This window comes from Rattus norvegicus, chromosome 6 (assembly GCF_036323735.1).
Source record: "Rattus norvegicus strain BN/NHsdMcwi chromosome 6, GRCr8, whole genome shotgun sequence".
NCBI classification, from domain to species: Eukaryota; Metazoa; Chordata; class Mammalia; order Rodentia; family Muridae; genus Rattus; species Rattus norvegicus.
This window is the reverse complement of record NC_086024.1, coordinates 30653880-30665596: the sequence shown is the minus strand read 5'-3', so window position 1 is coordinate 30665596 and position 11717 is coordinate 30653880. Positions and strand designations below refer to the sequence as shown.

The 11717-nt window shown below is 46.4% G+C and overlaps 1 protein-coding gene across 1 annotated transcript; it reads right to left on the bottom strand.

The window, feature by feature from the left end:
- Positions 1–1530: 1530 nt before the first annotated feature.
- Positions 1531–11669, bottom strand: Supt7l (SPT7 like, STAGA complex subunit gamma). Its single transcript, NM_001108010.3, has 5 exons — positions 11595–11669; positions 7651–8255; positions 5330–5654; positions 3586–3823; positions 1531–2205 (listed from the first exon to the last, which is right to left on the bottom strand). Exons 2-5 carry the CDS (start codon positions 8061–8063, stop codon positions 1943–1945), a joined length of 1239 nt encoding a protein of 412 aa, NP_001101480.1. The 5' UTR covers positions 8064–8255; positions 11595–11669; the 3' UTR covers positions 1531–1942.
- Between the last annotated feature and the right edge of the window lie 48 nt (positions 11670–11717).

Here is an 11717-nt window from a genome sequence, read left to right as displayed (position 1 = left end):
AAGGATTAATTCTAACTTTAGGGGACAGGACTGTAGGAGGCTAGTCTAGGATACATGTGACTGTCTGAAAACCATCAAGTTGGGATGGTGAGATGGTTTAGTGGGTTAAAGGCACTTGCTATGCAAGCCTGACACCATGCCTTCTGCCCCTGTGAAGGTAGAATGAGGAAACGACTGCACAGTTGTCTCTGGCCTCTCTACACAGGCCACACACCGTGCGTGAGCACACACGAATATAACAAACCTCAACCTGAGGAGAGCTCACCAGTGTGGCCTGTCATTTGAGGAACGGAGCATACCTGTCCTTTGTCAGCTCCTGTGCGGTCTAGGATAGGTGCTGTGCTCGGCCTTGGGAGCCGATTGCAGTGGGCATCAGTTAGGGCAGACACCCCTACTGGCTGAAGAGCAGGGGAGATGGTAAAGGAAGTGGTACATCTGTTTTATGCCGCCTACAACCGGGGAATGGCATGTGAGAGGGGTGGGACTTAAGAACTAGAAGATGGAGAGAGGAAGCAGAAAGATGTCTTCTGGTTAGGATGTAGCACTCATCAACTGCAACTGTGGTTATCTGTATACGACCTGCACAAGATTGGCCTCTCCACGCAAGGCCCTGGGTTCGGTCCCCAGCTCCGAAAAAAAGAACCAAAAAAAAAAAAAAAAAAAAAGATTGGCCTCTCCAGGTTTCACTGCGATGAGGGTACCTTTGAGGCTGAACCCCTCGAGGGCGTTGGCACAGAATGGTTGTTGGGGGAGGGGGTGCGAGTAGCTGCTGCTAGGTTGCCCTTGCTTTGTAAGCACGTTCCCACTCACGCTTGAGGCAGCTCTGATGAACCTGGGATCCCACACAGAAGACACATGAAAGGAGAAGGCTGTGCTTGGAAGAAGGGAGAGACCCATTATGTATGTGTATGAAATGGTTAAAGAATTAAAAAAAAAAGTTGGAATAACTCAAATGACTTTTTCCAAAAATAATTTATTTTTACGTGTGTGTGTGTGTGCCCATGCATGCACCATGGCATGTATGGAGGAGCTGGCTCTCTCCTTACACCATGTGGGTCCCCCGGATCACACTTAAGTTGCAAGATGCCCACTGAGCCATCTCTCTGGCTCCTCAAATGCCCTTTTTTTTCTTTTTTAAACAAAACAGCAAAAACAAACAAACAAACAAACCAACAGTTATCCTGAAACAGAGCCAGATGCTGCCCGTCCAGCAGCCGTGGCAGGTCCTGTTTGCTGCCATCACAAAGGAGGAAAGGAACAGCTGGAAATGTGCATGGTGAAAAATATGTAAAAGTCTGTGCCAGCCGAAGAGCATAAGAGAGTAAGGATGATGAGGCTGGCTGGAATAATCTAGAAAAAAAAGACTCCTGGGGACAGCTGTCTTAGGATGAGTGCTGTCACCATAGGCTCTCATTTTATAAGAGGCTTGAGTAGCAAAAATAGTTCTGAAATCTGACTTTGTTAGGTTTAGCTGTTTTCTATCTGACTAGTGGATTCCCAATGACGACACAAAATAAATGCATGAACCTCTGACTTCTATCGTAGCATATATTTACGTGAATATATGCAAGCTTTGACATTTAAACAAAGTACCTCAGCATCCCACCTCTGCAAGGAACATCAAAGTGGCATGATTCTTTTCAAGTGTGCCAGAGGCATAGCTGGGAGGAGCTGGGATGTGTGCTGTCCCACAGTAAGACCAGCTGGGGACAGTACTTTGGTCTGATTACCAGGCCAGTATCACAGTCCATTTGTGGACAGTGGCTTAGTTGTTCTGAAAAAGTACAAAAGCGGTGCCAAAGTGAAATGCTCCTCTGAACTGTTTCTCTGAAATTAGGAAAGCCTTTCATTTGAGAATCTAATTACTACTTATGAAAACGATTTAAACATCAAGGCTTTCTGCTGGCTCTTGTAGGTCTGGATTGAAAATGTCCTTCTGCAGTTAAATCTTCCTCATCCTCTTCTTGCAGCGCTGATTGAAAACAGGGGATGACCCCATGAGGCTATCAGTGGAGTGGGAACCATAGCTGCTGTCTGAGTCCTCAGGGCTCTGAGGGATTCCAGCTTCACTCATGCCTGACATTGGTTCCTCAAAGACATCACTGCCCAGCACGCCATGTGCAGACACATTGCCTTCTTCACTTTCTTGAGGCTCCATTTTCACATGAGCCAGGTTCCAGAGAGGAGAAGCATTTACCTCTGCACCTAGAAACGGAGGGAAAGATCATGAACCCGCGGTGAGGCACACACGGACCCTGCACATGATGAGCCTTCTTTGTGCTGCTCTCCTTGCGGTACCCCATATGGACTGAGGGTGTCACTGTTAGTCTTGAGGTTCAAATGTCACCCCCAAGTTACCACTTCCTTTCCACTTCCATGGTTTTTTCCTTCACCCTACCCACCCCCATTCCTCCTATACCAAACAAGTAAAACTGGGTGGAAAGATTATGTGCAAAGGGAGATACAATTCCACAGTTTACCCTGACTCTACCTGAGTGTGCGTGCGTGCGTGCGTGAGTGCATGCATGAGTGTGTGTATGTGTGTATGTGTGTATGTGTGTACGTGCGTGCGGGTGTGTGCCCATCCGTATGCACAGGGAAGCCAGAGAAGGACGTGAGGCATCTTCTTCTGTTGCTCTCTCAGTGCCTTGACTGGAAGCTGAGTTTCCACTAGGCTGGCTGGCCAGCGGGCTCTTATTTCCCAGTGCTGGGATTACAGGCACACAGCACACAGCCACCCATACTTTTTACATGGGTGCTGGGATTTGAACTCATGTCCTCATGCTTACACAGCAAATTCTCTTACCCATTAAGTCACCTTCCTAGCTCCCTTTCCTTTTTTTCATGTGGCTATTTTCCTTTTATTTGAGAATCTCTCTAGGCCTCTCTTGCACTTTGAAGACTATGTTCATATATGGTCAGTTCTCTGCGTGTCTTTCCTGACAGAAGACATGATCATTGGTGTCCTCTGTCTTTCTGGATTTTGGTAATGCAGTTCTGCTGTTAACTATTATTTCTTCCTCAGAGAAAAACCTCCTCTCAGTACTTCTAACACTGACCTAGTTTTGTTTGGGTCACATTTATATTTAAATATTTGATATTTAAATTTCTGATGTATTTACATTTGTAGACAACTAAGCGTCCACACTAATTTGCAATTTAACTGACTGGGGTAGTGATGCACAGCAATCCCAGCACGGAGGCTGAAGCAGGAAGCCCTGAATTCCAGACCTACCTAGACTACAGGGATAAAAATATGGTTGCCTCAAAATAAAAAAGTAACGAACAGGTTCTCCAGGTTTCTAAAGTCGACATGGCTGTAACCTACAACAGACCAGTTTCGTCCAACACAGCAGAACAATCTCATTCCCTTTGGCCTGCAATTTTCTGGAAGTTTCTATCAAGCAAACAGCTCTTTAAACCATTCACTACATGTACTGTAAGGCAGCTGCTGCAGCTCTGTTTGCTCCAGTGACTTCCGGTCTGCCCACGCTTGCTTTTCTCCCACCCGAGCATGATTCTGACGTGCCAGGAGGTGCTAAGATGGGCAGAATCAGATGCAATGAATACGACTTCCTTGCTTACTTGAAGCCTGTGGCGAAGCCTCCACCTCCAGGTTGGATGGGAAGCGCTCGCTCTGAGCCCCGAGGACCCCGATGGGTAAGGACTGGTCTCCGGAAGCAAGGTCAGCCTCCAGCTCCTCGCTGACAGGAAACGTGATGTCACTCACGGGCTCCTCCTTGATCTTCACAGGCTTAGTGTCTTCTGTGGCCTTCTCGGGATTCACGATCCTTTCGTATTCTTCAGAGAGCTGCTTACTAATCTGTCGGCAAGCAAGAGTTAGTTTTCCAGGGCTAGTGTAGAATTAGATTGGATAGTGAGCTTGGAGTAACCCAAGGAAAACTGGGCAGCTCAGGAGTCACCAGACGAGTTTTTCTTTTTGGTGTGTGCATGTGTGTGCATGAATGTGTGGAGGTCAAAGAGTTTTCTCAGCTGACTTTCCTCAGGTGCTTCCAGTTCTCCTCTGAGAAAGTGAGCTTCAGGAACCCGCCTGTCTCTGCCTCCTATCTTACAAGTGTATGCCACGGCACCCAGCTTATTTAACATGGGCTCTGGGGATCTGAACTCAGAGTCTCATGCTTTCAAGACAAGCACTTTACTAACAGCCAGCCTACAAGGTGAGTTTTAAAACCTCTGCTGCTGGATGGAAAGTGGCGGGGCACACCTTCAATCCCAGCATTTGGAACAAAGAGCCAGGCAGATCTCTGTGAGTTCAAGGCCAGCCTGTACTACAAAGCAAGTTCTAGGATAGGCCAGGTTTTTATAGAGAAACACTGTGTTGAAAATAAAAAACAAAACAACAACAATAAAACCTCTACTGCCAGGGCTGGGGTGCCAACGTGGAAGAGTGCATACCTCGCCTGTGCAAGGCCATGAGTTCAATTCCAGCACCATCAAAAACAAGGACAGATGCCACTGCCAATGGAAGGATGTCATTTAAGAGTATGGGTCTGAGTTTATGATAGACACAGAAAGAATGTCAGAAAGGGTTTTTTTATCATTAATTAAAAAGTTACACAAGGCAAAAAAAGCCAGAACTGAGGCAAAATACTGCATTTCTGTCTATAAAAACTAGCAATTGTCTGGCCATAGTATCTGGAACTCTATCTCTTAGGAGGTTGAGAAGAAGGGAGGAGAGTATGGCTGCACAGGGAAATTGTCTCTCATACAACAGAGACCTCCCAAGCATCTGGCACACAGACCCTACAGGCGAACCCTGAGTGGGGCAAGCTATCTGGATCCTTCGTTGGATGGGGAGGTTTCTGGCCACTAAGTGCCTAGGCCTCAAGAACTGGAGAGATGGTGCTCTAACCTGAACCCTTCTGGCACTCCACTGGTTCTGTTTAGTTTTCAACACACTCAGTGCGATCTGAAATTGTTGTGCTTACTACTTGTTTGCCTGGTTTTGCTTCCATGAACACTGCTAGTTCAAAAGAGTTGATTCTCCTTGTAAACAACTATCTCCCACAATGTTATAGTAAGTACTCAATAAATACTTGTTGAATCAAAGAATGCTAGCCACAGTGTTTGAGACCCCAGATACCTGTGTATTTCTTCCAGAGGAAGTAACGAGGAATGGGCTACCCACTGACTGAAAGAGGACTGATGTCTCACAGGGTCAGTGGTGAGGACAGAGAAACAACACAGACCGTTAGAAGCAAATGTCAAATTCACTCTGCTCCAATTCCCTGTGAGCTGTACTCCAGAACATGTGGTGCAGACTCTGCTAAACTAGGGCCCTTTGCCACATCTCCCAGGGTCACTTCACCTGTAGCATGTAAGTGTGATAGTCCTTGATGCGGTGCTGCCAGAACTTCTGGAGGGAGAGCACGCTGCCAATCCCCACTTCATGGAACACCTGTTCCATTACATCAGGGAAAGGCGTCTGTCCCAGCAGGGCCTCCCGATCGACCGCAAAGCGCAGCAGCTTGGTGAACTTGAGGCAGTACTCATGTGCTACGTCAGTCAGGGTCTCCAGGACACTTTCATTAGCACACTCGAAGCCTGCGTGGGCCAGGATCGTGGCGACTGCTTGGTAGAGGAGCTGCCGACAGGAGTGCCAGCTCAGCTCGGTTACCGGCTCTCCTTTCCCACTAAGACAGGAGACAAGGGAGTGTTATTTGAGTTCTTGTCAAGGGTGACCAGCCTGTCTCACTGGAGTTTTACAAGCTCAGCAATCCTTGGCCCATTCTAGAGAATTCTAGAGAGCATTCTAGAGGAACAGTTACCTTCATCCTTCTCTTTTCAGAGCATGGGTCAGCAACCTAACGTCATATTCCTGAGCCCCCCAATTACAGAGTTTGAACAGTCAATGCATGTCTAAAGTAAACTGTGCAGAATAAGAGTGGAGGCCTCAGATCCCTGGGAACTGGAATTAGACAGCTTTGAGGGACCAGTTCCTGTGGAAGAACAAGTACCCACTTGTCATCTCTCCAACCCCTCTGAAAATTTATTGGTGTTACGTCTCCATCTGTAAAGGAAATTGTTTTATAAATAAAGATAAAGCAGAGAAGAACACCTCTCTTCCTTCTACAGGCGCCCTCACTCACTCACTATGATCTGCTCGCTGACACCCCTGCGAGGTAGAGAGCTGACAGGAGACAAGGGCTGCTCACTGACTACGGCCACGGCCAGTCTACCTGGGCCACAGTTACACGCGCCAGAGTACGGAGTAAAGAGCTAGTGGTACCATTTAACATGAGTACTACGTGCACTTTCCCCTTGTAGTGTTGGGATCTGAACCCAGGGCCTGCTGGAACCCAGGGCCTGCGCAGCAGGAGGGCTTTACCTCAGCTACATCGATAGCCTGTACACGGGTTTCTGTAATGGAAAGTGATGTTTTCGGCACCGCAAAGCTGCTGTGTATTATTTTTTTCTTACACAGTTTCTTAAAATATGTATAGAACAAACTAGGTTCAAGTCTTGTATGTGTGTGCACGCACGTGCATGTAGGTGCTCGATGCATGTACATGTATGCACAATGCATACTGAAGGCTACACTGTCATTTCTAAGGAATGACAAAAACCGCCCTGACTTTTCTGAAAGGGTCTCTTATTGGGACCTGCAGTTTACTGATAGGCTAGGCTAGCCAGCCAGTGAGTTCCAGGCATCCTCCTGCCTCTGCCTTTCCTGCCCTGAGATTATAATCGTGGACTACTCTGCCTAGCTTTTTAACTGGGTTCTCAAACTCAGGTTCTCATGGCAAACATTTTCCTGACTGAGCAATCTCCCGCCAGCCACTCCCTTTTATTTTGAGGCAGGGTCTCTCCTCACCAAGTAGGTTTGTTGCCTGGCTAGAGAGCCTCAGACATGTTTGTCTTTGACTCCCCAGTGCTGAGATTATAAACGTAGGCCACTATGCCTGCGTTCTGGGGACAGAACACTGGGTCTCATCAACCATGTTACTGGCTAAGCCATCTCCCTAGCCCCTAGGTTCGTCTTAACAATTGAAACAGAAGCTTGATAAAAGCTACATAGTTGTAGTGACACTAACCTAATATGACGAGCGATATTTTACTGACTGAAACTACATTATCCTCAAAATGTGAACATGCTGCTGACCGTTGCAAGCTGGCTTTTTTGTTTTGTTTTGATTTCCTCCATGCTGGGTCACAGCTTTCCCAGCCTATTTTTACTATTCATGCATCAGTGTATTGTTTCACTTCCAGTAAACTGTCTGGCACTAATAAGTACCCAATAAATGCATATTGTGGTAGAAAATTTAAAAATGCAGACAGTGGTGGCACATGTCTGTAATCCCAGCACTAGGGAAGCAGAGGCAGGTGGATCTTTATGAGTCTGAGGCCAGCCTAGTCATAGAACTAGTTTCAGGACAGCCAAGGCTACACAGAAAAACTCTGTCTCATAAAGTAAAAACAGAAACAAAAATGACATAATTACAGACCAGCTCTCGGCGACTTGGACCACCTCCATCCACTCTGACATTAATGGCTTGAGCAACATCAGCCTAGTCAGTCACGCTCATCTCCAGTCTCCTCATGTAGAGGTGGAAATGATATTACTACCCTAACAGGATCATGGGGCAGGAGATCACTTAAGAAAAACACCAGAGCAATGCCTTGTCTTACCGGTAAAAGTCACTCTCTGGGTCACTGTGCCGGATCTGAAATGGCGCATTGGGATTTTTACAATCTAAAGGCTGGAGGTCATCAGGGAGAGGAGGTGAGCCCGGGCAGGAGGGAAGCGGTTCACTCTCTTCAGCCTTTACACCCTCGCTCTGCTGCTGACTCTGGGTCTGAGCTGTGGCAATAAGGCTGCGCAGACGTCGGTTGTGCTGGATCAGCTGGATGGTATGGATGGTGAGGCTGCAGGGCTCTGAGGGGATGTCCAGCATCGTGGGGGGCTTCGGCTTGTTGGCTGAGGGCTGGTGCAGGGGTGGGTCATGGACTTCCACCAGACGGAACTCCCGAGGCAGCAGATCAAAGGAACTTCTGTTGGTCTGTCCTGATGGTATTGGGATCTCTCCCCAGTACCTCAGCATTTTAGAGCAAGCAGAGAAGAGCTCTGGGTTTAATGTAGATGATACCCTAAAGTGTGTTTACGTCTCTGGCAACTGTAGATCACAAGTTTCTGTAGTGAAAGGTCAGAAGTCCAGGGAGTTCTGACATAAAGAGCAAGTTAAGATCACTTTGAAAAAGATGCTAGCAAAACTCTAGGACAAACGATGTTCTCCCTGAAGAAATGAAGAGAAAAATAACTGCTAGATACCAATCACACAGCGACAATTCCTCTTTGAATTACAAAAGGACAATCAAAGTCATTAATTAGTAGTGACTGGTGTGTGGGACTCTTAACATATACACTGCCTATTTCACGGCACAAATTCATTCCAGGATACCCAGCATGCCTCATTCTAAATACTTTACAGGCAGCAAGCTTAAATGGGAGGTCTGGAGTACTCAGAGCATTTCTACACAATTGTGCTAGAACAGGAAACAGAGTAGCATTACAAATACTAACAGGTGGCCAGACGTGGTAGTGCACTCCTTTCTCCCAGAACTCAGGAGGCAGAGGCAGGAGGATCTCTGAGTTCAAGGCCAGCCTCATCTACAGAGTGAGTTCCAGGACAGTCAGGTCTACACAGAGAAACCAGATCTCAAAAAACAAAACAAAAAATTACTAATAGGTGCTTTCCAATCTGTGCTGTGCCATTCATGAACCTTTAATCCAGCCTTATGTTCCCAAGTTCGGACATATACATGAGCAAATACACATTCTTTAGGGCGTGGAGGCCTCAGCCTCAGGCAACAGTCTGTCTTCCTTTTCAGACAGGATCTCTAGGGATCAGCCCCTTCCCATCTTCCCTTGAGTCTGTCAATAAAACACACCCAGTTTGTTCTTTATAACTTGCCTTCTCAGCATAGTTGCTGGGAGTTGCCGTCTCCCACCTGGAAAAGCATACCCTTATTAAAATGTTTATCTCTGTCTCTACACCTGCCCCGAACTTCAGTGGCTAGTCCCACCTAGCCCCTGCCAAACATCCATGACCACCCGCCTGGAGCAGTGGCCACAGGCCCCAGCTCTCCCGAGACCTCACACAGTTGCTCCCTTCTTCCTCCTCCAAAGTATGGCAGTAAAACCTTTCCCCTTCCTTGCCTCTCCCTTTTCCTCCTGGGACCCGGAAGTTCCACCTGTACCTTCCTTCCGCCCAGCAATTGGCCCCCAGCTTCCTGTACTGACAAATCAAGAACCAATTGGAGAACAAGACCTTAGCATCAGAACCGCCCCCTTCACAGTAAATTCCGGGGATCTGCCCGTTTCTGCTCCTCTCCTTACAAGCTAAGTTTATAAGCACATGCACCTATGCCTGGGTTTTTTAATATGGGTTTTGGGGATTGAACTCAGATCCTCACGCTTGCAATGGCAAGCATTTCATAGACTGAGCTGTCTCCCAGAAGTCTGGGAGACTTCTGCTGCCTTCTAACAAGTATTTCTTCCTCTAGTCCAGTGGTTCTCAACCCCTTTGGGGAGCACCACTTTCATAAGGAATATCAGATATCCTGTATATCAGATATTTACATTAGGATTCAGAACTGTAGCAAAATTAAAGTTATAAAGTAGCAATGAAAATAATTTTATGGGCTGGAGAGATGCTCAGTGGCTAAGAGCACTGACTGCTGTTCTTCTAGAGGTCCTGAGTTCAAATCCCAGCAACCACATGGTGGCTCACAACCATCTGCAATGAGATCTGATGCCCTCTTCTGGTGTGTCTGAAGACAGCTACATTGTACTTATATAGTTAAAGGGTCACAGTTTTAGAAAGGTTGAGAACTGCTGCTCCAGTCTTTCTCAGAATCTGATCTACACTTGGCTCTGTTGCTAGACTTTTTCCTTTTCTCTCTCTCCCTGCCTCCCCGCCCCCTTCTCAGTACTGAAGACTGAACACATGCTATGAAAGTGATTTATTACTGAGCTACACTTTCAAGCTTTTTTTCTTTTTTGTTTTCTTTTGCTTGCAAAAAGTCAAATTCTGTGGCTTACCATTCAATGAAACCTATTACCTGTCTTTAATTTACTTCTCCAGATGAAGTGTGAAGTGTGAAGGTGTAAGATCTTTGTCCTGAGAGAAGAGTAACAGAAGCAAACCATTGCAGTATAACAACAAGCAGACACTGCTATTTTAAAGGCATGAGCTCAGTGCTCTGCAGGTAAATGAGGGGCTTCCTGGATGAAACGACCTCAGTTCTAACAATATACTACTCAGTTTCTTCTCTCTCTCTCTCTCTCTCTCTCTCTCTCTCTCTCTCTCTCTCCCTCTCTCTCTCTCTCTCCCATTTACTTATTTTCGGTGTCTGTGCATGTGAAAAGCAGAAGAAACCTTGTGAGAGTCAGTTCTCTCCTTTCACCATGTGGGTTCCACGGATTGAACTCGGGTTGTCAGACTTGGTAGCAGGTGCCTTTACCTCCTGAGCCATCTAACTGGCCCCTCAGTTTATTTTCTTTGCTAAGAATGTATTTTATTTTTAATCAATCAATCAATCAATCAATCAATTAATTTCAAGACAGGGTTTCTCTGTGTAGCCTCGGCTGTCCTGGAACTTGCTCTGTAGACCAGGCTGGCCATGAATTCACAGAGATTTTATTTTTATTGTTGTCTGTTGGGGGTTGGGTATGTAGGTATGCTCCATGTGTATGTAGGTGCCAAGGAGATCTGAAGAGGGCATCAGATCCCGCTGGAGCTGGAATTAGAGGTGGTTGTGAACTGTCCTGAAGTGGGCACTAGAAATGGAACCCAGGTCCACTGGAAGAGCAGCAAGCACTGTTAACCACAGAACCATCTCTCCAGCCCCATTACTCAGCTTCTTGAGAACATCAGACATTTTTATAATTGAACCTTTGAGTTGGGATCTCTGCCAGAATCCTCTGCCGCCTTCTACATCTTTGTCAGACTTGAATTTGTTCTTTAAGACAACTGAAATGGCCATCCCCCAACATTTCCCCAACACACCCCCTTTCTTTGTATTCTCACATTCATTTGCTTTTATCCCTGGACCTTAACTTTAGTTTACTTATTCATCTGCATTCTCCCACTTGTTACAGCTACCATCTTCGTATAGTATCCGGGCCTCTGTCAAAGAGTTATAATATAAACTACTGCTTAGTTCAATTTTCCAACAATCTTATTAAAAATAACACTACTATTTGCAATTTTTCAGATGTGGAAGCTGTGGTGCAGTGTCGTGCCAACGTCGTAAATACAAAGAGTTAAAGAGAAAAGAGGTTTCGATGCACAGGTTCGTAAAGCCACTAAACATGCTGCTTCAACAGTTTGTTACGAATAATAAAAGAATGAACAAACAAGAAATTGCTTCTTTCCCAACTTCACAAAAGGAGTAAAGGAGTTATCAAGCCTAAATTCGGGAGCTGCAGAGTAGGAGCAAGATACCTTGCTCGGTATCTGCAGGCTTAGGCTTAGGCGCCAACCACAGGATCCTGGGAAGTCTGATTTACAGGGCAGCAGAAAAATGGGACGTTCTGACCCTGAACCAGAAAATAAAGCTCAAACACTCACCGCCCTGTCTCAGGAGTGGTCTACGCGGCTGCCTTGACTCTGACAGGTCCGAGTCGACGACTAGGTCAAGCCTAGGAGCCTTGTTTATTGATTAATGGGCCAAGGCCACCGGAAGCACTTCTT